Below are 26,201 nucleotides of genomic sequence, written 5' to 3' on the forward strand. Positions count from 1 at the left end.
GCAACCACATCTAATGCACAGCATTAAAAGGTCACAAGTTTAAATCAGTTGACCATTTCTTTAGTGCCCTGTCCATGCTTTCGAACTATAAGTGACTTCTTGTCCCTTTAACCAGAAGCAAATAGGTTGATTGTGGCAGTTTTAACTTCCTTTATGTTCTCTTTGAATGTGGTAATTTTTTTATCCTTCAAATGGGTAGGCTCTCTCCAAATACTGAAACATAGCACTGCCTTACTGGCTAACCCTGGGTTGTATGAGAAAACATTTATCACAGAGCACATATACCCACAAACAAATAATTTGTATTTGTGTAGACCTCATTATCTCATCTTCTTAACTTCCTAAAACAGGGGTTGAAGGTACACCAAGTTAAAATTACAGTTGATATTTGTCTTATTTTTTAGCTTCTTTGTAGTTTTTCAAATTTTCTACAATGAGTATTATTTTATAAATTGATAACAATCATTTTAAAATAAAAATCAGTCTATAATCTTTCTATAAAAAAAAGAAATTATACCAAGGAACACATAAGCAGCACAATACTCATGAAAAGAAGGAAAAATTGCAAACTTGCTTTTAGAAGCATTTTTAATGGTCTAGGAATCTTTAAAAAAAAAAGTGAGCAGTAAAGTGACATAAATAGATCTTAATTTATCTTCATAATTAGCATTTGGTTAAGATATATATTTATATGTCACTAGTTTTATTCAAATGAATTTAATTAAACTATTGAGATGCTAGATGAGTTCAATTATGTCCTTAGCTCCAGATTCAGTCACCAAGCATGAGATGTAATGATATTTTAAAAAGAAGTTCAACAATTAAAACTTATGGGCTTTAAAATTAAATTATAGTCTGTGTATGATTTCTAAATTAAAAATACATTATGCCTATTATTTACCTTCTGAAACCAAAGGAATTGCTTAAGTGAGGGCTGGTATTGGATTAGACCTGATTGTTTGTTTATTTGTATGTAGCATGCATGTCTATTTCTAACAACTTCAGGTCAGCAGCCTGAGAGAGTAAGTCAAGAGCTAGTAAGAAGAGTCTGAACAGGGGAGGCATCTTTTTTGAGAAATCTGTAGCCATCATTTGGCTTACACTGTGTACTAGTGCAGCTGGTAGGATCTGAATTATAATGTTGCCGTCTATTTTATTTGAAGGAATGAGGTTAATAGTTAGATGTTTTAGATAGTGTTCCTGGATAGGATAGGCTATCTTTTTGAAATTTTATTGCAATTAATTCATTGTTCATTGTGCGAACAACCTCAGAGGGTGGTCCTCGGCCTTTACTAAAAGCATTCTTGAGGGTTTGCCCTGGTAGAACTGCAGTCTTTGTTGTAATCTTGACTTACTTCAGGTCTACACGTTTTACCCCAAACATTCAAGAAACAGTGAATAACAAAATCAGGGATTTCTTACTAATTGCTGTTGATAGTGTCGAGAGTTGTGAAGAGTCAGAGATTTTACCCTACCTGCCAGCTAACAGGTTAGCCTGCCAGTTTCACAGAAGCCAGCAGAAGACCAGGGAGACCTGGGTCAGACAAGGGGCTTGCTCACAGCAGAGCAGGCGGCGCATCTTCCCATTCGGGGCCTGTGCGGTCCCCTGGGGACGGAGAGCGGGGCTCAGGGATAGCGCACACGGAGTCACCGCAGCCGAGGAACCTCAACTTAGGAAAGCCGAATCCTCTCTCAGCCGCTGCACCAAACCCACCTACCTAACCTTAGCCTCAAAGGAAGAGATCAACGTTATTATCCTGGACAGCAAACAAACAGCCTCTTGCCCAGGCGGACACACAAGCTCAGTCTGCAAGGCTTTTGCTACAGAAACAACCTTGAAAACATAGTCCAGAGCAAAAAGCAGCATGCACACCTGACAGGATTGCAGCTGCTACCGTAAAACATCTAAAGTAGGGACACAGTAGTGGCCTCCTCGTTGGCTTTTGATAGACTAAAATGAGGTAATACACTTTAAAGTGCCGAGTATCATTGAGTCCTCAGTCAACACAGGCTATTATGTGATAATCTAACACATATTTAAATGTAAGTAAGATGTCTAATACTTGAGCTTTGCTTCCCTGAGAAATAATATATGCCTTTTTCCCTTTCAGACTTCATTTTTAAGAGTAGTTTTATATTTAGAAAAAATGAGCATTAAATATAGAAAGTTCATTAATACAGCAGCCTGAACATATGCATGGCTTCCCCTACTTCTGACAGCTATAGTAGATAGTACTTTTGTTAAAATTGTTGCATCTACATTGATACACATTTACCATCCTAAGTCTGTAGTTCACATTAGGGTCACTCTTGGTGTTGTACATTCAGTGGGTTTGGACAAAAGTATGATGATGTAGCCATCATTTTAGGGCAGTGTCATACCCTCCTCACTGCCCTAGAAACCCCGTGCTCCACCCGTTCATCTCTCCATCCTCCCTAATCCCTGGCATCTACTGATTTTTTACTGTCACTATACTTTTGTCTTTTCCAGACTGTTGTAGTGAGAATCAAACAGAATATGTATATGCTTCTGATTAAAAACAAGGTAATTCTTAAGAAAAAGTCATTCATAACTTTCCTCCCCAGTAAGAACTTTAGCTTTTTTATTACTTTCTAACCAGTATCTTTCCAGGTGTCCTTGTCTGTTTTTAAATTACTATCATCCTTTGAAGAGTTCATTTGTCATCAGAGTAGTAACCGCCACAAAACTTCTAGCTATTTAGGCATAATTTATATGTCAGGATGGGGTAGTTCATGCTGGGTCGACAACAAAGGCTTATGGCGTGAGTGTCCGTCACACACCACCATGGGCACGCACGGTCGCTCGTGGACTCGGGCTTATGGGGCAGCCACGCCACGTAGCCACACCCGAGATGGAAGTTCAGAACAGTCCCACTCTTCTGATTGAATCTCCTCTCTAGAACCGGTCACGCGGCTCCCCCGAATCACAAGGGTGCCGGCAAGGGCAGCCCTACCATGTGCAGGTGGCCAGAGCTGGAGATGTCTGGCGAACAGGCCTCAGGGACTCCACAGTTTACATTGTGGCTTGGAGAAGTAAGACAACCCAGAAAAGTCATTGTTGGCCTATTTAAATACAGTTAAATATCTCATCTGGAAAATTTTGTTCCAGGTTTTAATCAAAGCAGACAAATGATGAGCATAAAATTACCAAAATCTTTTATTACGTACTTGTGGTAAAGGCTTTCCTCTTTTACCACTGTGTTAAAAATACCAAACACTTGAGTGAAGTCTGCAGTCTCTGGGGGTAATGAGCAAGCGATTTTGATATTGCTGATACCAAAATCACACCCTTTTTATAAGTGTTGTTAACTGAGTTAAGATAATGCTCAGTTAAAGCCTGCTAAACTCCTTCATCCACCAGAAATGTTGCAGGAGATGGAGGGTATGACCTGAGGAGGTGAGAACGGAAGCAGGCGGCAGGCACTGGGTCTGTATACATCTATGTTTATGCAGTATAGAAAGTTCGACCAGTTAAAATCCAGTTGATAGTATTAATGACCTCAGAATCTGTTCAAGTTGATTAATCCATGTTGCTAGAACAACTTAATTTTGTCTATATTATAGTAGGCAGGTCATGGAATATTTTCTTTAGGGTCAAAGGAAAAAACCAGAATGGGAAATAAAGTGTTGCATCCCTATCTCTTACTTTTGTTCCTAGCTGAGAGCTGTGCAGTCTATACAGGATTGTGAAGCAAATCAACTACTGTTTACCACAGACAATTCGATAATGATCAATGCTCCATTTCCAATTTTCTTGCTTTTACCAAATTTTAGTGAGCCATTTCTAAGTTCAATCTATGATTGGCTAACAAGCACTTGGGAGAACGTGCTGTGTCACGGGTGTCCTGGCCGTCTCCCCTGCGCCAGGGAACACTGACAGCAAACATCATCATCAAACAGACGAGTTCCCTCTGTGCACATCACGGCCGGGGACAAAAAATCACTTCCGACTTTCCAAAAGAAAGGACAATACATCTGCAGTATTTAATATTATATTCAAATCTAGAGCTTTAAAAATGTATTTCCAAAACACATTCTGTCTTTCCACATTAGATACATAAGGAAAGTACTTCCATCAGGAAGAATGCAAGTTATTTCAGAGAAAATACCTTTTGGTAACACGTGTGGGGTGTTTTTGTAAGGTACCCTCTCCTCACCGCTGGGGAATGACAGGCCACGAAGACGCTCAGCTTCATTCTTCTGGTGGCACATGGCGGCCGAAGGCGTTCATGGGCAGCCCACACACGGGCAGGGCGCCCAGCCTGGTGTGTTCTCAGATGGAAGAGATGGAAGTGCAGCTTCCTTTCTCTTACCCCAAGGCCCGGGATCCGCTCCAGGCAAGTCCACATACCTCATGGCGACAAACTCTCGAAAGTTAAAATTTTCTCTCCTGCTCTGTTGAGTATGAAGCTATCGGATTATTTCCTATTAGCTTTCAGGCTACCATTAGCAGCTGCTCATCCCAGATTTCAGATCTCACTTGTGGAGAACACGACTGGGTGGGCTGGGGCAGAGGGCGGCTGTGAAGGGGCCCCCCAGGTAGGGATGACTCACAGTGAGGCCTTGAGGACAGGGACCTAAAGGGTTCTTGGCACCTAGCTTCTTTGCCCTCAATCATACAGAACATTTCATAGTCAGACGAGAGTAGGAGACCAGCAGACAAACTGAAGCTTGAGGGCAATAGTGTACCCAGTTTATTAATGATTCCTGGTGTAGAAGGTTAAGATTCTGAAGGAAATGCTGAGAAAGCACACGAGACGCTAGGTGTCAGGCAGATGACCAAGCGCTCCAGAAAATATCACCACGGTAGGTGGCATTTTACTGCCTTATTTCTAACTGCAACCACCAACCTCTGCACATGAGGTCAGTAAAACCACAGTATTGATCAAGTTCCCTAAATCATTTTCAGAGAAAACTATCAATACTAAGTGATAATTAGCTAAAGGACCAGAGATTTTTGAGGCAAAAGAACTTTCATACAAACAGAGTTTCATTAGGGAGAGAAAACCAAGGAAAACCAACACAACTGCTCATCAGAAGATTGCCCACACTGACCGACCTGTGCAAAACAGCAGCAGCCGCCCTTCATCAAGCTCGTGGGGAGCATTACACAAAAGTGACCGCCAGTGATAAGACACGCATCCCCGGGAGGTACTGCCTGGCAGCCGGGACTAATCATGCTGTGACCCATTATGTCTGTCTTTGGGTCTAAAAAATTTGGACACTCTGATTCTTTTAAGTATCCAAATATCCATGATCTTCTTTTTTTTTTGGGGGGGGTAATATGTCACTATGGAAATAAATCTCCAAAGTAGCAGTTTATTGAAACATTGAGCATAAACCTAAGTATCATTTAAAATTTAAACATATGAAAATACACACATTCATTTTTAGGGGATATATAAGACTTAAGTGAAGATAATAAAAAAAATTCAGACATTGAACATCAAAGTGCTACTTCAGCACAACTGATTATTTTGCTTATTTTACACCAAGAATTTAGAATACATGAGGCACATTGCACGATGATAGTAACCTTTTCAGTCTTTGTTTCTTTCTTAAGTAAAGACGCTGACAGAAAAGATGGATTAGATGCAGTCTACTTTTTCCTCAGTTGGCTGATTTTTTAGAGAATTATAAACCATGAAACTAAACTGAGTAAATGTTGGAAGTTTATTGCAAGCAGCACCTGGGGCCAAGAAAAGAAAAAGGTATTTGGTCAAATATCGAATGCACATACTACGGCCAGTTCATATCTGGCGCATTCGCCGCGACACTGGCTGACGGCAGCTGCTGTCCAGCCACGCCACACGGAAGGACCCTGAGCCGTCTTCCTTGGTGTGGATGAGGGGGTCGCCACCGGAGAGAGGAAGACAGTGGAGAAGCCGTATCTTTGAATCTCAGAATGGAGGCTGATTTTTTTTGCTCTATACACATGCTGTCATTGCTACAATTATTTTACTGTTTTCATATCCCATTCTTAGCACAAAAAAGTTTCAGGCACATGCTCCAGATTTTATTTCCCTGGCTTCTAGAACGTTCCCATCACTCCTCCATGTAATCTGCCCCCCTCCCCATGCTCCGAGTTCCTCCCTATTCTTCTGCTCTCGTAGAGGAGCCACTTGTCTGGAAGCTCTGTCTCACCCGCTTCAGCTTGGCACCTCTGTGGCCCTGCCTGTGTACAACAGTGGGTTTCTTCCCGTTCCAACCCCAGGAGGGGCCTCTTTTAATGCCATTACTTTTAATATAAGGAACTAGTCAATTTAAAATTCATCTATGATTATGTAATTATCATATGTATCCTGTTGAATCCAACTTTGAGCCTTTTAAGGTTTATTTCTAAGAGGAATTTCTAAGGTGATTTCTAAGAGGAAATCAATGAAACTGACTACATTTTTTACATAAAGCCCTTTCCCCAAATAACTTCTGTTGAATTCTGTGTCTTAGTACTTAAAAAAGAATAAGGAATTCCTCAAACAAGTGTTTTAAATATAGGACTGTGAGAAGTAAAAGATCAAAGAACAATAATAAGCAGTCTGACCTAATAAGTCCTATTGATCATTAAGCTGTGTATCTTCCCCATCTGTAAATACACTAATGAGAAGCAGTAATGGGTGATTTTGGAATGCTGTGAAATTGTGATAGGCTCGTTGAGAAAGTAAATGAAACAAAGGAAAGTAAATGAAACAAAGGAAGTGCTAAAATAATTCTGCTAATCTCTTTGGTTAGCTAATTAGTAATCCATTTTTTACCTTAGAGTCCCAAGAAGATCTAAATAACTAAGACATTTAAATAATGGATGGAAAAGAAGTAGGGAAGATAATTTATCCCTGTCTGCTTCTAATAAACGCATCTGAGTCCACTGGCCCATCTCAGCAAGCACTGGAGCCAAAGCTAGACTTAGGACAGTTGTCAAGGAGAAGGATTAAGAGCTAAAGACCCGACTGTAACTACCAGCCCTCAACCCAAGGAGAGTTGTAGGTATATTTTTAACACTTTGGGGGCTCTAACAAATCAACAGCTAACATCGACCCAGTGCCTACTCTATCATAGAGTCTCTGCTATTCAACAGTAATAAAATACACTACACTATTTTATGGTGTATGTTTTCATCAACACTTACAAATTCACACAGATAGGAATTCCAGGGAACACTTACCATAACTTCCAGTCACATTGGCACATACAACAGCCCCAAAGAAGCTTGGAAAATGCTTCTTAATTCTTGAAATCACTTTTTGGCAAGCAATGGTTGGATCTTCTCCTCCTCTCATATATTCTACAGCTTGGTAGCTGATTTAAAGAGGCAAAAAACCTTAGCACATCACAGAATAAACACTCTCCAAATTTGGCTACTCAAGTTAGTTTTAACCATCAAAATTTTTGCATTTGACAGAATACATAAATGCCAGTGACTCCTGTGAAAGCATCAACACTAAGCAGGGAAACCTTGATACAATGTCTCTTTTCAATTAACCTACCCATTAATATCAGAAAAGGACTATTTTTGGCATTCACTGAATAATGTACTCAGTACTAACAGCTGTTAGTCATAAACTGGAGAGATTATATTTAGATAAGAAATGGGGCTACAATCAATGGGGAGAATACTGAGCATGTGTAAACATTAGTTGTAATGATTACATTTCAGTAATTAACTGTACAGTGATTGCCTCTCCTATTTTCATCATCAATTATCACAGATCCTTTACTCAATGGCCTTACATAAATCATTTAAGTGGATGTAAGTATTATCCTCTATGAAGCAGAGAAACATTATTCTATTTTCAGATGACTATGATTAAATTGTTACCATCAAAATGATAGGTAAAGTGCCTATAAGCAGCATTTCTAAATAACTCTTGTACACACAAATTCGGATTATATGGCAGTTTCTCCTATTCTGACAGACAATAGCTTGTCTAGGGATCTCTGAAGGTCATAAGGCACAGTCACACCTTGGCAGAAAGCGCATCAGGATGTCGCCATCCCCGGTGGCCGCGGCCGCCCCTGCAGCGTCGTCAGCATAGGCCCCAGCTCCAGGTATAGGTGAATCTCCTATTCGGCTTTGTGAGGGCAGAGCGTGATTTAGGACAGGTCAAGTGTAGACACTAAAATGCTTTATAAGATGCTTCAACAATAGAGGATATTTCTGCTTAGCCAACAATTACTGTCTTAAGTTCATCATCGGAACACAGACACAGTAAAACATATTTTCATTAGTTTTTCAACTTACTTTCCACAAACGTACATTTGTTACATAAGAATTAGACAGCCGCTGGTTATATACCCAGATGGTACAGATTTAGTGACTATAATTACTATCCCTTATCATTTAACTTCTGGATTATCTCAACAGATTCAACTGCTTCTCCTCTCCTATAATCGATTCCTCCTTTCTATCTAATGTGCCAAAACTTCACCATTTTTCCTTGTAATGAATCTTAAGTGCTTTCTATTCAGAAATCATTCAACTGTGTGAGACAGACAGTTTCCGTGAACCGCGGGTCTGCCGTGTCTCCGTGGGGTGTCCCCTTCCCTCCCTGAGGCTCGGGTCCCCCTCTGCATCTCTCTGCTGGCTCCGCGGCTGCCCACCCCCGCCTCCCCAGACCATCACGGCCATCCCTGAACGCTCCAGCGTCGCTGGAGATGCCCTCTCCTTTGGCACCTGGCAGATGCCAATTTATTTTCTCTCACATTTCTTAATCTCAGCTGCGAGTGAGTGTAAGGCTGTGGTTTGCATTTTGAGTCACCATAGCATCTAATATATGCTGGTTTAGTCAACACATATTTGTGAGGTCTGTTCTTTTAGAAACACTAACCCATGTATTTTGAATTTTATACCATTTGTAGATGTACCAGCAGCAGTATGTCCCATCTTATGGATTACAACCATGCCTAGAAATTGAAAAAAATATATCATTGTAGGTATCAGCTCTAAAGTTTACCCCAAATATAACCAAATAATTGAGCAGTTGGTAATATAAGTATCCTCTTTCAGTAATTTCAGGTAGAAGAAAATAGGAAACTTGGGAATACTGAAAATTACACCAGTGGTGTGATTTGTGCTTTTTAGTGACCTGGCTGCATAGTATGATGTGGTAGACTTCCTGTGTCTTCACCCTTCAAATTGCTTAGTTATTTTTCAATGGCTTTTCCAAGGTAATTCCAAAGAAAAGCACTGGTACAGACAAATGGAAACTTTCAACACTATAGCCTGGGAAGATCAGTTGAATGATCACTTGAATGTGGCAAACTACATTAAAATTAGTAAAGAACTAAGTATCAATAAAGATTAAAAAATCTGCAAGTCAACAGTGATTAGATTTTAGGGGACTTGTATGAGGTAATTTACCAAAGTGTATAGATGCTATGAAAAACGTGTCTTGGCAGTTAAAGCAATCAGAATCACCTCCTGCTACATGAATTGGGATGAAAAAGTTAACTACAGGAAGGCAATTACAAATAAATGACTGAACTGTAACCATAAAAACTGTATAAAGAGCAAATTACCAATAGTATCATGGCCATATTTATTTCCTGTTTCTTTATTGGTAGAGCCATCTTGCTTTAAGATACTAGGCGGTTTGTAGGGTCCACAGTGTTTTGAAGGATCTGGTATAACATTCTGTAAACAAGATTTAAGTTTAATTTTTTAGAAAGGGTGATTTTAGAAATCAGCAAGTAGTTATGTACAATCACTAAACATTAGTAAGAAACCAAAAGGACATCTGGTAACTGAAAGATAAGAATTAAAGGTCAAAGATTAGTTAAGTCTTATGTGAACAGATGGATATAATTTTACTAAATACCTAGTCTAGTCTCAGAATTACATGATAGGGAATAGACATCTGCATTGTCTGGAAGAGATTGTCAGCTTTTCTCTTTAAATGAAGATTTTTATTAGACATTAATCCTCAAAGGCATTAAGTACACAACCTGGCCTTTAAATTTCAGAATTTCTTCCCTGGCCAAAGAATAATTCTGAGATTTAAAACTATCTTTTTTTTTTTTATTCAAAGGTAGGTTCATGTGAACATATTCTAAGCTGTACTCAGATTCCTTTATTACTCTTAAAGACTCAGGAAAATCATTCAAATTCATACCGTTGGGTCATATAGGTGGATTAGTTTTAAACCAAGAAAGCTGCTCATTCTGTGTTACTCATTAGTGTGCGAGTAACTGCCCAGCCTGGTTCATATGGTAGCCTTGGGTTCCAGCACTGACCTAAGACTCCCTGGTTCCTCAGAGGTAATTAGGATTTGGGGCAGAAACAGGGAAGAGACTAAAATAGTCCACAGAAGGGCTCTAGATGGCAAGCAAAGACAAACTGAATCATACTAAAAGTCCCATTGATTTAAGGACAAATTATCAGTAGATGCCTAATAGTATAAATCCTCCAAATAAGGGCAGGATACTGGGTATACTGCACACAGATAAAATCTATGAAATATTTTAGTTTAATGGTTTCCTGTGACTTTTTTAGACTTGGAACTTTTTTATAAGGAAATACAGGCAGAGCAGTTCTGATGAGGCAGCCTGCATTTACCAGAGCACAATGTTCACAGCTTGCAAACTGTTGCCAGGGACCAGTTGCTTTCCCCTATGGACACACATTAGATGTAGCTAGGGAGATTTCAGTAACACCTATGCCTAGAGTCAACCTAAATCGTTGGTTTTAAAGCACAATTAGGGTGCTACCCCCCATCTTAGGCCAGAAAGCAGAAGGGAATTCACTTACTATTTTCAAAATAATTCACTTAAAAAAATTATGTATATATACCCTCCAATAATTTGGCTGACAATTCTGAGTAAGCCAATTTGCATGAAGAGCTCGAGAAATATCAGTAGATAAATCCTCATTGATAAACCCCATACTCTCAGCAAACATGGTGGCTGGAGATTGGGAAGAAAAGAGAAACATAAATTAGTGAAGTATTGTCTCCTAAATAACATATATATGTAGGAAGTGTTCTCAGCTGGCTGTCTCTAAGAGGGATACAACCACCCAGGGGTACACAAAAGACTTTCAAAGGAGGATCCAGACACGAACAGTGTCAAGGGCATCAGTTCCTAGATCTGTTTCCGTATGTCCTCCTTAAATCTGATCTGCTGAGACCCTCCCATCTCCTTTCTTTAGTTTATTAGGTAATTTTAAAATCCTATTTTAAAGATGAAGTCAAGTGAGAATTTGGAAATTAAGCAACTTATCCAAATGAAATGTATTATTATGAAAATAGCTGGAATTTGAAATTAGGTCGGCTTTTATCCACTATTTTATGAGTCCTTTTTCACAGTGAAGAATAGACAAAGACTAGATAAATGAAAATATACCTGACTCTCCTGCTAGAAGAGTGTGTGTTGTATGTTCCAGTACTTTTCGTGCCACACCAATAGCATTTTTAATTCGTCTGAGATCTCCTACTGCTCCTACATTCATAGTAGTGCTGCAAGAATAAAAGCACAGTAAGATTTCTTAGGGTATTTTCATAGGTTCATAGACTTAAAAAATACTGTTGTACTCCAAGCAACAGTATTTTGTAGGATAAACTGCTACCATCTTACAGAGAAGAGACAGCACATCTTTGAAGTCCATATAAATTCCCACAATGAGACAAATCGAAGGAACAAATGGATATTCAATTTACCATATACTCCAACAGCACCTAAAGTCTCTGTTTTTCCCGACTTTTAAAAAAATACGGGTTTTTAAGGTTTTAAGGTGTCATACCTGGCAAACTACAGCATTTGTGGATGGAAGGTAGAGACTACGTACCAGGTCAGAAACATGTATTTGTAGCTTGGGGTTCTCCCTGTTTTAAAGAGACTACATAATTCCACGTGTTACTTCTGTTCTCATGGTTTTGGGCGAGAGGTAAAGTCCTTGTGTTTGAAAAGGCCAAGCACAGGAAGCTAGGAGTCTGGACTGTGACCAAACTTTTGTCTGTCCACGTTGCTGTCGGTGGAAGACTATAATCAGCTAAGAGCGTGGCTCGGCATGAAGCGCAGGTACCGCGGTAACTAGGGCCTGGGGAGCGCTCACCCATCCATGATCATGGCGTCCAGGGTGGTCTCTCCCAGCTCGTCGGGACTCCCTCCAAAGCCCACGGTGCCGTCGCACTGCTGCCTCTCGCACTCCGCGCAGCCCCGCTCCACCGCGTCCAGCGGGGAGCCTCCGGACGCCAGGGTCCTCCACGCTGTTCATCAAATCCCCAGGAGTGCTTGTTTACATATCGAATTTTTTTTCAATGCCAAATGCAACAAACCAGGAACATTTCGAAAACTTGTATTAAGAAAATTTTTGCACTTACTCTAAGCTTAACTTTTAGTTTTATCAAAGAGAAAATTATATAATGCAACTATTTACTGTGAAGAATTCAAAGACTTTGGGTATTAATGCAATGTGAGTTTTTTTCACTTGTTAATCCTTTTTCTAGTGTGTGCGCGTGGAAAAATGTTCCTTTCAACTTTAAAAGTCACAAGTGAAGCTAGTAAACAAGTTAAAATGAATTCATTAAGTCATATAAATTTCTTCTGCATCTTTAGATTAAAAATATACATAATACTTTCATTGAGCTAAAACTTACCACTGCAAGTCTCAATAACGTAACAGCAAATAATTACAACGTGGACTTCACATGAATTCATTCATTTAAACTTCACAATAGCTCTTTAGGTAAGTACTGTACAATTACTGTCCTCATTTTAAATAGGAAACAAACCTGAGGCTAAGTAACTTGCTCAAGGTCACACAGCTCCTCGGTGGTGCTTTTAAGTATATTTCAGGAAGTTCCCCTGGTCCTATAAGCAGCATACACAGCACCGGTCCCCTGCCCTGAACGCTGCATTTCTCCTGCGTCTTATTACCACCAGGAATTGACTGATTTTCCCTGAATCGGAGGCACTGTCTGCGTAACACACGGATTCAGCGCCACCAAATTCTGGAGCCAATTCCGCCCCCAAAGCTCTGCGAGAGCCTCAGTCCGGGGAGAAGGGTCTGAGGCCACCCCTGGGGCGGTGCCCTTGGAAGGCGGGCTCGGGAGGGCCGTGTAGGGGCCGCGCAGGGCGGGCCGGAGGAAGGACGCGGAGGCCGCGGCCCGCCCGCCTCCCGCGGCCCCGGCCCACCCCAGCCGCCGCCCCGCACCTGCTTCGGTTGCGTTCCTAAAAGGCCATGTGTTGAGCACCAGCGGCAGGGGGACGGCGCTGCGCACCAAAGCGGGGCCTAGAAAGAGCGGCGCGAGAAGCGCCAGGAGGCTCGGCCCCCGCGCCATGGCTGCGCCGGGCTGACCGGCGCGAGAAGAGTCACGGCCGCGGGCACCGGCTGCCAGCGCCCCGCCCACCAGGCCCTCGCCGCTCCCCTGGGGCGCGGTCCGGGCTCCCTCAACTCTCGCGAGACGTGTTCTCCCAGGGGCCGCGGGAGGTTCCCGATCCCTGCGTGTGGTCGCGCGGGACTGAGAAGCGTTTGAGGTTCTAAGCAGATTTTTTTTTTTTAAATAGTTAACCGAGTTGATGGGTTCTGCGTGATTAAAGGCAGATTGGGCTTTGTATTGGAAAATTAATATGAAATTACGTAACTCTGGGTGTAATTCTAGGAACTTTTTACAACTTAAACTTTTATTTAAAGGTTAGTAAGTTTGGCAAACTCTGAATATACTCTGCGATTTCTGTCCCGGGAGATCTGGGACGGTTAGTGGGTGTCAGTGCACTGTGCTTGGTGTGTAAGATGTCCTCCCTGTTGTGAGTCCCTGAGTGAAAGGAAAGGACTAACGCCCTGCACAGCCCAGGCGAGCTCTGTTCCTTTTTCAATCAATTTTACCTTGTACTTGACACAATTAAGAGCTACATAAATGTTTGAATACAGGGAGAATGGAGACTTTACATTTTTAAAAGATAAACTGATTCATGTTAAAGGTTTTGGAAAGTTTTTAAGTAGACATGCTATAAAATATAATTATCGCTTCAAAGTTCTGTAAACTTTTACATCTATTTAACTTGTTCTTAATTATATTTATATTACTCATGAAAATTTCATGAGATGTTAAAAAGCATCTTGTTATCCTTGCTGACAAATTATGTAGTAGAGATAACATGAGCTATTTGACTTTCAGTAAACCTCTATAGAATAAAAGTATTGTATTTAGTGCTGATAAATGTAAAAATATGCCTATTATAGTAAAAACAACTTTTATTTACTTAAAAACTTAAACCAGCTTTTATTTACTGAAAGTTTGACCAAGATAACAATGACGCTGAAAAACATTTGGCTAAGTTTCTATATTTCTCCGAGTATACTTGATTTTTTGTAATGGTTGTCTGATTTCAAGCCAATTAAAAAGAGCTTTTTACAAATTTATTTTGACAAATACCATTTGGAGGTTAAAAAAAATCAGATGTACAACATACCTAATAATTTTTAAACACACAGATGCAGAGATCTTACAGATTTTATTTTAACATTTTAGCAATGAGACAGGTCTAAAGATGCACAACTCACTGGTTCATAAAGAACAGTTGGGTTTAAGCTGTGTTTCTGGAACATGTAATAAGTTAAGGTTACCTGCTCAGATAGGTTTTTACTAATATTTGTTAAACTTTCAAGATTTCTCATAGTCCTCGTTTTCAAAATAGCCTTTTTCCTCCTTCCTTCTACTAAGAATTACTGGGAAAGAATTAAAGTCCCACCAAGGACTTTTGTTCTCTACGTCCAGATCTTTTATAATAGCTCAAGTTTTTTGAGATGAACCGGAATTTTTGGGATTGGTGAGAAGGCTAGGTGGGCTTTGAATTGTTTCTAGAGCTATGTTTCTGTTCTTATAAATACTCAATTTGTAAGAAAAGTACAGTTGTACTTACTTCCTCAAAGAATTGGGCTCATTGTGAATGATACCAAGATACTGACCCACCCATCCAACTACATTATCCTCAATTTGCATCTTTATATAAGTGAGATACTCAGCTAAGATGGAAATCAAAAGATTCTGATGTTCTAGTTCAGAACTGGGTATTTTGGCAGTGTTTTAGTAAGTGTGGGTAAAAATTGTAATATTTCCAGAATATCTCTCCTGCCTTTATTACATCTGCATATCAACTGGTGTTCAGAATTGGAAAGAAGTATGACTTTAGTGCACTTGCATCTTTCCTCAGGGGTGGAGAGAAGTTCATCTCTGTATCAATGGGTATTTACCTGGGCCAGGAGGGCTTATCTGAACCTGAGCGGTGAGGGGAGGGGCTGGTGTTGCTGCTGCTGGAGCAGGAGAGAGAGATGGGCCGGGCCGGACTGCAGTTTTAACGAGTTTTATACGAGTAAGCAATAAACGAGTTTTAAACTTTATTCCTCCCTTTGACTGATTTCAGTTTTTAGAGGTATTTTGCCCCAGGACTTCCTTTCCCCAGACTCACAGTAAGTCTTCCCCAGAGGCTTCAGAATGTTCTTTCCGTCTGGGTATATAGTTTCATGTTAGCTTAGGGGACAAGCCTAAAAATATTCCTATCAGGCTTTGATTATCAGCTTCCAATTTCGCAAATTTCTGATCATAGAGTTCCATTAAAACAAACAAACAACTTCTGAGTATCTTGTCCAGTTTCAGCCAGGATAAACAGTAAATATTTCTGGCAGTATGGAACAACCCCTTGGATGGAGACCAAGAGGTGCAAAAGATACTACTCCTCCCAAGATCCAGAATCACCAACAAAGATAACCAAAAGAAAGAAAGAATCAGTTTCCCTGAGAACTGGAAGCAGTTGGTAAGACCCGGTTGCAAATAGGGTGCAACCCACATTTCTGTATGGCCATATTTTGGGGAGGGAAACGAGACAAACCAAGATCTCAGGACTCAAAACGAGCCAAACTAGAAGGTAGCAGCTGCCCCGGGAGAGAGAGGATCCGCCATCAGTGGGTCCCTGAAAGCAAGTTCACGAGTCACAGCTGACAGACCTGATTCTTAGAGACGTCTGTCCCCTGCCAGTCTGAATTTGGAAGGGACGGTGTCAACTTTACTTTCCCCAGCAGACCAGGTACCCCTGGGGGAGATGCGCGGGCGCTGACCGCACGCTCACCCTTCGCGGGCTCTGCCAGTGTTCCGGGACCCCGTCTGCGGGCTCGGGGCGGCGGGGATCCCCGCGGGTCCCAGCCTGGGCCCCGGAACCAGCTGTGGCGCGTGCGTGGCTGGGCCCCCTTCTCCCTGCGGCGCCTGGACGGAGAGGCGCCCCCGGGGTCACGTGGCCCCAGCGGCCAGGGCGCTCAGGCTGGTCCACGGCCGCCCAAAGGGGGCCGCAGTCCGGCTGCGCCGCTTTCGGGCCTCCGCGGAGGAGGACGCGCCCGGGGGTGGGGGTGGGCGCCCGGAAGCCCCGGCGCAGGGACCGCCGAGCCACCGGGACGGCCCCGGGCCCAGGTACCGTCCCGGCGTCGGCTTAGGGGTTTATTCGAGGGGGAGTCCGTTCTAATGGGGGCCGTCCCGCCCGGCAGGTGGACGGGGGCTCCGGGGGCGGCGGGCCTGGGGGGCGGGCGGCCTCCGGGGGGGTCCGCTGGGGGCGCCCGAGCCCCGCTGACGCTCAGGCAGGGGGCCGCCGTGCGCCTTGGCATAAGCGACTCCATTTTGGGAGCTGTTGTCTTGTTTTTAATAATATGCATGATTGCGATTGCTCGTTTTGGTGTTTCCTTGTCCGGGCAGATAGGGGAGCAGGAACCGGTATTCAGTTTGGAGCCCAGAAATGCCTTCTTTGTCAAAGGAAGCCACGTAATCAATTATGAGCAACATCCATGAATCTATGCAGACTTTAAAAATATTAACTTGGTAGGAAAAACCTTGAAGGCTCTTATTGCTATGAAATTAAATACACAGTTTAAACAGCATAAAATAGCCCGGAAGAGTTCTCCCAAGGCAAGGAAGTGTTGAAAAGGAGGTATGATTAAAGAGAAGTGTTACAAAGTTCTGTGGGATTTTGGAAGAAGAGCAAGTCATTTGCTGGTAGAATGCAAGGTGAATTTTAAGAGGGGGTGAGACGAGGTAAGAGAGCAAGGGAAACATACCCTGTACTTTGAATTATCTGATAGAGCTTTAGGATTTTTGGTACAACCTTAGGTGCCAGGACACGTGTTCAGCAAAAAGTTATATAATACAATCCATGAAAACCTGCCCTTGTGCTCCCAGCTCTGTGTGGTGCCCCCTTCACCCCCTTAATCCTTCGTGTTTCTGCTGGCTAAGAGAGCCTGAGCTTTCTTACCTCCTACCGTGTCCACTCCTGTGTCCTAAATTCCTCTCTCCCTTCTTGAAAGCAAAATTCCTACCATAGAAGTTCAATTCATCTATTGGTTGGAGGAAAACAGCTAAATTATACTATAGTGGGGAAGTCTGAGAAAAGGATTCAGTAAGTCAGCTTCCCCAAGGGTATTTATATTTAAAATAATTGATATGCCATCTCAAAGGAAATCTAGCTTATGATGTGGCTTTTTAGCATCTAGTATAATACACAGTGGGTCCACTATCCAGTTTGCCTAAACTTAAAGCCACCTCTGCAGCTATGTCCTAAAGGTGTTAAATTTGTCTGGATATTTTGGTTCTTCCTGGATTAATTTTTCTTCAGCTAACGCTTGGAGAGTACTTTGAGTTTCAGTTTTGGATGTCACCTCATGTTACTCTCAGGTTTTCATTCAGGCCTATGTGAAACTGTTTCCTTACGCCTTTTTTTGAGGTAAATCTAAATGAAAAGAGATATCTGTTAGTTAGTTAGGTACTGGACTTGTAAAAAATTGACCATAGTTTTCCCAGCATCTTTTCCAGTTTTCCATTCTTTAAAATCGTTTATTATACATAACAGCATAGGTAAACTGCATTATCGATAATCAAAAGAATGAGTTATAAATTATTTTTATTTATGTTCAGAATGCATTTCACAGTTTTCTTTGGTAAAAGGTTTAGGTTCCCAAATAAAACTTACTTATAACTCTACTTATATTATACTTACGGAATACTTCAGGAAGATTCTCAAGACCTGGATTTTAAAATGTAGGGCACAACCTATCAGCCGTGGTTAGCTCGCATATGCTTTCCCTATCTGGGAGATGGAGAAAATAACAGTGTTCTTCTTTATCTTATAAAGTTTTGTGAATGAGGTAAAGAGATGTGAGAGAATGGTAGAGTACAGTGCAAATTAAATAAAATCTGTTGTTTAATTTGCATTTACTAAGCATCCAACAATTGATGTCAGGATGGTGGCAGTCCAGAAACATACAAAGCAGCAAAAAGTAAATCAATTTGAGATTCAGAAATTTCCACAGGAAAAATAGAGAGTTGGCCAATACTTAAAATGCTTTTTAAAGTAAGCACTTAGAGTTTCCTTGATTGTCTTAAATAGGAATTAAAAACAATATTTTCTACATCCTGTGAGCTGTCTAAACTTTTGTTTAAGTATTTGCAAAGCTGGTCCAATTCAGGGTTGTGCGATTTCTGCATGTCTTGCAAACAGCATTCTCAAGTCTTCCCAAGGAAGACAGCCTCAAATGGAACCTTAAATGATGTTACAAATAGAGCCTTCCTGTGTGGGGTGAGAAAGTGGCTGCAGGCTCCCCTCTGTTTCCTCTAAACTTTATGGCTTTCAATTTACCAGTCTCAGAAGGATGAAGACTTGAGTCTCTCCTGATAGCATTTGAAGCTGTGGTCCACAGAGGATTTAAGGCTGTAGTTGCAGGGAGTCTAGGTATTTCAAATCTGAGGCTTAAAAAACTAAGCCATCCCCTCAGGCTTTTGCACTGATGCTGTGAAATCCATTTGAGAAACATGCCCATGTTTTGCTACTTGTTCAAAGCTGTAAGCGTGACTTGGCATTGAAATAACAATTTCTTTTTCAAAAACTCCCACTGAACTACTACCTGGGTTATCTAAATACAGGTTACTTATTTGATCGGCATTTGCTCTTATCAGTTTCACAGACTGTAATTATTGTTGCTCATATTAGAGCATTGGGTACCATGTTTCTAATTTAAATCATTTTTACATGTATCTGCGAACACTTGACTTTACTACCTGATTATACGTTCTGGATGAAATTAGAGTATATTTTATTATACAGAAATAAGTGTTATCTTATTTTTTTAAGTGAGAAAAACTGTTCTTCCTCTTTGAAATAGTCTTACTGATTCATGCCCTTGAAACCATTTGTCAAATCAATAGCAGATTCAAATCATAACCTTTTTTTTTTTTTTTTTTGTCTTTTTAACTTTTAAAAGTCATCTTGGTGATAAGCACCAAGACTGTGTAGTAGAGTACTGGCCTACGAAGTGATTTCTTCTCCAAATAAGTTGCATACAACATATTTTCAACTTAGCATTTTAATACTAGGCCACTGCTACAATAGTTCTCGTAACAAGGTCATAGTAGAGCATTTCGCAAGGTGGGATCCGCTTTTCCTGATAATCGTTTATAACATTGTGATGTCTTCATGAATCTGCTCCATTCCAGTAACAAAGGCTCAGGGTAACAGAACAACCGCCACGATGCTCTTCCTACTATTTTAGAGCAAACCACTTTGAAATGGTTTGCTAATGTCTCATGATTTTAATGAAGAAATTTAATAATAAAAGCAAATTTCTAAAATAACAGTCAGTACTCTCACCATTTAAAAATAATACTCATTTGTTGATCATGGTTAAATAGAAAAACACTCTAATAATGAACAAATGTATCCTATGTAGAAGCAACCAGTATCTTATGCTAGCACTTATCAAAGATCACCTACCTCTTTTAACATTTTGGTGTATACATACCGTTTGGTGAAATATCCGACATTATACACATTGCTGTATTACCTGCTTTTTTATTTAAGATACCGCTAACCTTTTTGCATGTCACTAATGTTCTTTACACTACCTTAAGCCCATTTTATTCTGAAGTTAACATAAGTATAGAAAAGGGCATAAATCCACAGCTTAAGGGATTTTGCATAAAATGAACACCCATGTAATCACTCATGTCAACAAATAGAGTATATTGAGTACCCCAGGAAAGCCCCGAACTGCTCATACTTCGTAATTTTTAATGCAAGTATAAAATTAATTCATGAACGAAAAAAATGTATTGTTTTCAACCGTCTTTTAAATTGTAGGTCTTTGTAGGTAAATACTTTTTCCAGAATTAACCTGTCAAATACTACATTGAGCTTGTATGATAGACTGTAGCAATTAATGTCATGTACCTCATGGGTGGAGGTCAGCATTAGGAATTCAGGACTCCTACACGGCTCAGGTCAGTAAGCAGAGCTAGCTCAGTCTGCGCCTGACACTTGGGCTTCTGAAAAGTCAGGGAGGATTTAGAGATTAGGCAAATCTCCAAATTCAGGGCAAATTCAGGGAGTTGGGGGAGTCAAAGGGCTTGGTGTCATGTGAGCCCTCATGCCGAGGAAGGGGAGTTTTGAACCTCTTACCATCTTCATCATTTTCTTTTGGGCACAGAGTTATGTAGCTGTGAACCTACGAGGTTTTAATTGCACCGAAAGCCCTGGTGGCTCGCACACCATGGAGGCGCTGTGATTACTGTGCAGGCTTCCATCATGTGTCTTTAAACTCTTTGCATTTCGTAGATTTAAAGTTACGATGACTGTGCTTCTGAAATTTTGTATCAGTTTTAAGTGCTTTCAGTGTCAAATAACAGAAAACTTGACAGATGATTTAAAGCAAAACAGATCTACTTTTTTGTACAAAACAAGAAGTAGAAGGCTGCCGGCACTGGTTCAGTAGCCCCAACATGTCAGCCCTTGTTGATTCTGGTCACGAGACGGCTCCTCTTGCTGTGGACATACATCCGCTTTCACACCAGAGGATGGGAGAAAGGTCTGATATCAGCCCTGTCTTTCCCTTCTTAGCACATTCCCGGGTGCTTCCAGCAAATACTACTTCATTCTCAGAATGTCACATGGCCTTTCAGTAACACCTACAACACACATGTTGTTTGTTTTGAAGGAAGGTCTGGACATACCTCCTGGGTCAGTGTTGTAGGTAATAGGAACGACACAAATGGAAAGAGGTTAGATATTAAGATGATCTGCAGAATTCAAGACCCTTGTAAATTTTGAAACTTTTTGAAGGACTTTGGACTTCATCGGAGTGTAAATTTGGAGTTTCAGTAGAACTTATTTGTATCTTAACCATCAAAGAAGCCTCATTCAACATCAGAATCATCATAACCCTGACGCTCAGTGGGAGATTGAAAAGAAAAGGTCCATTCTCCTAGGATAAAAAGATGGTTATGTTTGAGAATAAGAGACTAAAGGAAAATGGGGAACTTAATGCCTGACGATCCTGATCTTCTCCAAGAGTAGTAAAAATCGCCTGCCAGGATTACAGTGCGTGTGAAATGGACTTGGTGACTAGAAACTGGTGAGGGATTTGAGAAGATTCATTATGGGAAGTCTCAGGAAGACGGGCACTAACTGACCAAAAAAGATTGCAGAGAATGAAAGATGATCCATTTGCAATCTAATAGCCTAGATAGTACTGAATCCTAGCTTCTCGTCGGTCTTTGGCCTTTGTCCAGCATCATTTTAAAGCATGTAAATTATAATTTAAAAAGTGAGAATCACGGCCTACTGGGGAGGCAGTCTGTGTGGTTGACGGGGAGTTTATTGGTGTTGCTGCTAGAGGTGACGTCCAGAATGTGAGTGTGTGTGTGTGTGTGTGTTTAGTGGAGAGCCAGCAGATGGGATGAGCGAAGGCTTTGAGTGGCTGGCAGTCCTGGTGGCCCTGGAGTGCCCATTTTAGCCGATGTCCACAGCTGCAGAGTTGGAAAACGAGGTCATAATAGATGACAGCAGCCCTTTTCACAGGCTGCCGACTGCTGTGCTCGAAGCTGCAAAGGCAGGTTCAGTTCTCACGCTGGGCGGAGGGCATTTGCGCCTGGGGCGGCCTGAGCCTTAGCGACCGCAGCCTTGCCCGCCTTCTCCTTTCCTTCTTTCCTTACGTCTTTTTTCTTCCTTCTCTTCCCACCCTCTTTTCCTTCTTTCTTCCCCCTTCTCCCCGCGTCCCACCCCTCTCCTTCTTCACTTACTCTTTTCAGAAGTATTGTTGGCTGCTTGCTCTGTCAGCAGTGTTTTCCTGTGGTGCAGACGCCACAGAGAACCAGACAGACGCATCCCTTCCTTGACTGAACTCACCGTCACTACGGAGCAAACCGTGTGTTGAAATGTGGTAGAAGTCATGGAGGAAAATAAACCAGGTGATGGGATTCTCAGGGTAAAGCTGATGAGAAATGGTGATGTTCTAGATGGATTTTGAAGGAAAACCCTGTGGACTTGCTGATGATTTGGGTGTGTGGTGTAAGAGAAAGAAAGGGGTTCGTTTTGGGACCAGGGTTTAGCTGTGCTGGCTGGTTGGCCTGACACGATGTAGGATGGGGAGTGGGGAGAGGGGTGCATTGGTGGCTCTGGGTGCAGAGTGGCCTCAGCACTGGTTTAGTTAATGTGGTGCTCTGACACATTTCTGAGTCTTGGGAGGGTAAACCCTCTGTTGCCATGTGGTCTCTGGACACTCACAGGAGCGATTCTTGGTGTTGGGGGAACGGCTTCATGAAAGAAGCGGGGGTCCTGCCGAACTGCAGGTCCTTCCTCCCCAGAGGAGAGTCCTCCCCTGGCCCACCACACGTGAATGTTTAAGTCGCCCGAAGGAAGAGGGCCGGAAGCCAAGGGCTGCGGACGGTCAGGGAGACACGCTGCTGTCACCTGGCTCGTTGACGGTGTTCACTGAAGCCGTGCCTCCCACTCTGCGTGGTCTGTCTGGTGGACAGGTTCCGGAAGCCTGAGCTGGGCGGACTCACCTCCCCGTCTTCCCCCTGGAGTCTGAGCTGCTCATGGGGCTCCCCTCACCAGGCTGGCTTCGGCATGCGTGGCTGGGAAAGTTGGCCAATTTGGGGTTTCATGTGAGGAAGCCCATTCGACTCGCACAGCTGGGGTATCCACTGACTCACCCCTATAATGAAAGTGATCTCAGGCCTCTGTCTGCCCCTCCAGGAGTTACATTTCAGTTCACTCAGACGCTGGTGAACAAGAGTTTTGCTTGAGTTCCCCTGGGGAAGCAGGCGGCAGTAATGGCCACACCACCTCCTGTGGCACAGCGTTTACGGGACACACACACACCGGTATGTGATCTCATGTGTGCCTCCCAGAAGGCGTGTGGAAGGGTCGAAGCTTATAGCAGTTCAATGACAAGACCAAGCCCAGTGTTACTAAAAGTAGCAGGGAGATAAACATCCAGGTTCTCATACTACTGAACATAATGCTTTTTTTTTTTTTTAAATATCCACAGCTACTCTGGATATATACTAAGAGTGTTTTCTTGGAGGCGATAGGGTAGTTATACATTCATCAAGGTTTGAGCAGCAGCAGAGGGAACTTCTGTCAAACTATGAAAATACAAAATTCATATTTTAGTGAAAACCTTGCACATTTCATTCACCCATCTCATTTGAATATATCAGTTTTCATTCATGTCTGAAATGTATTCAGATACATTTTGTTCAGAGTTGCCCTTTGTGGAGTTTTATTATTTTTTTTAAGAGTGCTGAGTTTTGACATTAATTTTGTTAGGTTTGCCATCTGATGATAATTGTGACTCATTTACGAAATGCTTAATACCTGTAGTAGCTGCTTCCTACCAAGTACCTTTTAATTCCTCCATCTTGGCAGAATGCAGTATCTATTAATTATAACAAAATTTTAGAAGTCTCCAGCTTTACAATGAAAACTATGTTCTACTTATTTTTATGTGAAGGAAAATCTAACATGGCGAGTACCCCAGAGAGTCACTGTGGACAGATAGTGGTACAATATGAATGGCACTGGAATGTTTCCACGTGGCAGTAAATTCTTATCTTCAGCCAAGACCCATCAACACAAATAGAAGGAATGTGAATTAGCTGTTGAGCCTGTGCATTTACTATTAAGAGCAACTGGGCAATCTAGTTTTCAAGACCCATGCTACCCAAACACATTTTTCTACGTTACATAATGCTATCATTTAAATATTGTCATTCAAATGTGAAGACCAGCTGTGCGTATCAGGACACAGCTGTCGGGTTGAGGTGCAGATAAGCCATCTGGTGCTTGGTTCTGGGTGGTTAAATTCCAGCCGGGGATTTAACTTCATATCCAGCTGTGATAAAGTAAATTGAAAGCTGCATATTATTCTTCAGAAATCACTCCTCTGGGATATTTCTCAGAAATAAATTTTAACCAGAGGTGTCATTGATTGGTTTTACACTCTCAGTTATACCATTTGCCAAAATAAAACCAAACAAAAGATGGTGCAGCCATTTCATTTTCTATGTATGAAATAAAGCAAACTAGTTAAAGAGAATAAAGCTTTTCGATCTTCAAATCATTTGTGTACGGGGAAAGTCTGCAGTATGACTGGTTGGCTTCACTCGTCTGTCTGAGCGATGAAGAGAAACATCAGGTGATCTATAAAGGCTGAATAAGGTAGCAAAGGTGGTGATTAGCCTGATTTCCAGAATCATTCTGTGTGTAGCTCTGTGAAATAGAAGAAGGTGATAACATTTTTCTCAAGAGTCATCACTGGGTGTAGGCACACCTCTTTCTCAGTTCCAGATGTGCTCAAGGGAAGGATCTTAAAATGCTGCCTTGACCTTTTGTATGCATGGTTAATAATGAAGTCCTGAGGAAGAAAAAGATCTTGAGAAATTAGGCTGTCTAGTATCTTTTGGCAGTTCTGTGTATAACTAACTATATTATGGAATTTATCAGTTTTTAACTTTTTCAGAGGAGCAGACTTTTACTATAACTTATTGCAATAATTTAGTTGGGAATGTTTTCTTTATAGATAATCTTATTTAAGGTAAGTAATATTAGTATATATTAATTATTAAGTGAGATAGAGTTATGGTATATATTAATGTATGTTGGCTGTCAAATAATTTAGCCAATACTGAGATAAAATAGTTTCTTCTTTCTCTAAAACCCATCTACTTTATGTTATCCTGTGGCTTCTGATTAGAAAAACCAACCTTTTATGTCTAGTTGGAACTTTCTTCTGGGAGCTACACTTGCTAATTTAAACATGCACCAAATTGAATGTTGGTGTGTGGAGAGAAATTACTCAATAAAGACATTTTTCTTTATTTTCTTCCCAAAGTGTGTTTAGAGAAAATCTTGTGGTGGGAGTATGTGAGTAAGCAGAACCCAGAGATAAGCATAGTAATGCAGCCTTCAGAGGCATATGTACTAGACTCCCTTTAAGCATGAGGGTGGAACAGGATTGTGCCATAGGCAGCGATTGTTAAAAAATAATTTTACCATAAGCCCGTTCTCAGTCCAAATTCTCTGTCCCAGAAAACGTAATACACACAAACAGTTCAGAATAGCTCTGTTGTTACCTGCAGCAGCTTTCAGTCCTTCCCTACAAAACACAGGAAGCATGCAAAAATTCTTTGTCACACACACCCCTGACTGCTGCGAGAGCAATACCGGCCCTGCGCTGGGTCTCGGGACCTTTACCTGCAGGCAGAGAAAGGAAAAGCAGCATCAGTCATGTGTGTGCATGTTTAGGAATTGCATTTGATAAGGTAAATTCATTGGAAACGTGTTTTTGTTTGGTCTTGGGCTCCAAATTGATCTAGTGCAAAGTTCAGAAGACCCTAAAACCTGACTCAGGAGTGGCAACACTTTCAGTTGTTCAGACTAAAAACCTGTGATGTGTCCTCGATTTTCTTACTTCGGATCCACCTCCAATCCATCAGCAAGTCCTGTGGGCTCTTCGTGAAGCATTCCGAGTGCAGCGATGCCTGTGTCTCTCTGCCGCTCCTGTCCGAGCCAGAACCATCTCCCCCAGTGCTGCGGTGGCTCACTGGCTGGCATCTCGCTTCCAGAAGGCGTTGCTGCTTTTGACATGTTTCCACAGCCCACCATTCCTGCTGCAAAAAGAATTCTTTTCTGCAGATATAAATTAGATAGTGACACTCCTCTGGTAAAAAAAAGACAACCCAAACCAAAACAAAACGAAGCAAAAACTTCCGAGGACTTGCCATTATACTTAGACTAAAAGCCTTTTTGGCTGACAAGGCTCTAGACTCTCAATCTCGACTGCACTTTAAGTCACCTGGAAAGTTCAAAAACTAACTTGTCTGGGCATGTGGTATTTACAGCTCCCTGGGGGGGTTCCAGTGTTCACCCCAGATTGA

At 41.6% G+C, this 26,201-nt stretch overlaps 2 protein-coding genes across 6 annotated transcripts in view; one reads left to right on the forward strand and one right to left on the reverse strand.

Annotated features, from left to right (window-relative positions):
• The window catches only part of NEIL3 (nei like DNA glycosylase 3), a 585,035-nt gene that overhangs the window by 114,893 nt on the left and 443,941 nt on the right, over window positions 1–26,201 (forward strand). The window lies entirely within an intron of this gene.
• Window positions 5,321–13,356, reverse strand: AGA (aspartylglucosaminidase). Of its 2 annotated transcripts, none has more exons than XM_036894188.2 (9): window positions 13,166–13,356; window positions 12,065–12,218; window positions 11,356–11,468; window positions 10,805–10,917; window positions 9,535–9,649; window positions 8,866–8,919; window positions 7,980–8,079; window positions 7,181–7,314; window positions 5,321–5,710 (listed from the first exon to the last, which is right to left on the reverse strand). In XM_036894188.2, exons 1-9 carry the CDS (start codon window positions 13,290–13,292, stop codon window positions 5,610–5,612), a joined length of 1,011 nt encoding a protein of 336 aa, XP_036750083.1. In that variant the 5' UTR covers window positions 13,293–13,356; the 3' UTR covers window positions 5,321–5,609. The 2 variants fall into 2 exon arrangements, with proteins under 2 accessions (XP_036750083.1, XP_036750082.1); XM_036894187.2 differs by having other exon boundaries at window positions 7,980–8,087; window positions 8,844–8,919; window positions 13,166–13,354.

This window comes from Manis pentadactyla, chromosome 7 (assembly GCF_030020395.1).
Source record: "Manis pentadactyla isolate mManPen7 chromosome 7, mManPen7.hap1, whole genome shotgun sequence".
Lineage (NCBI taxonomy): Eukaryota > Metazoa > Chordata > Mammalia > Pholidota > Manidae > Manis > Manis pentadactyla.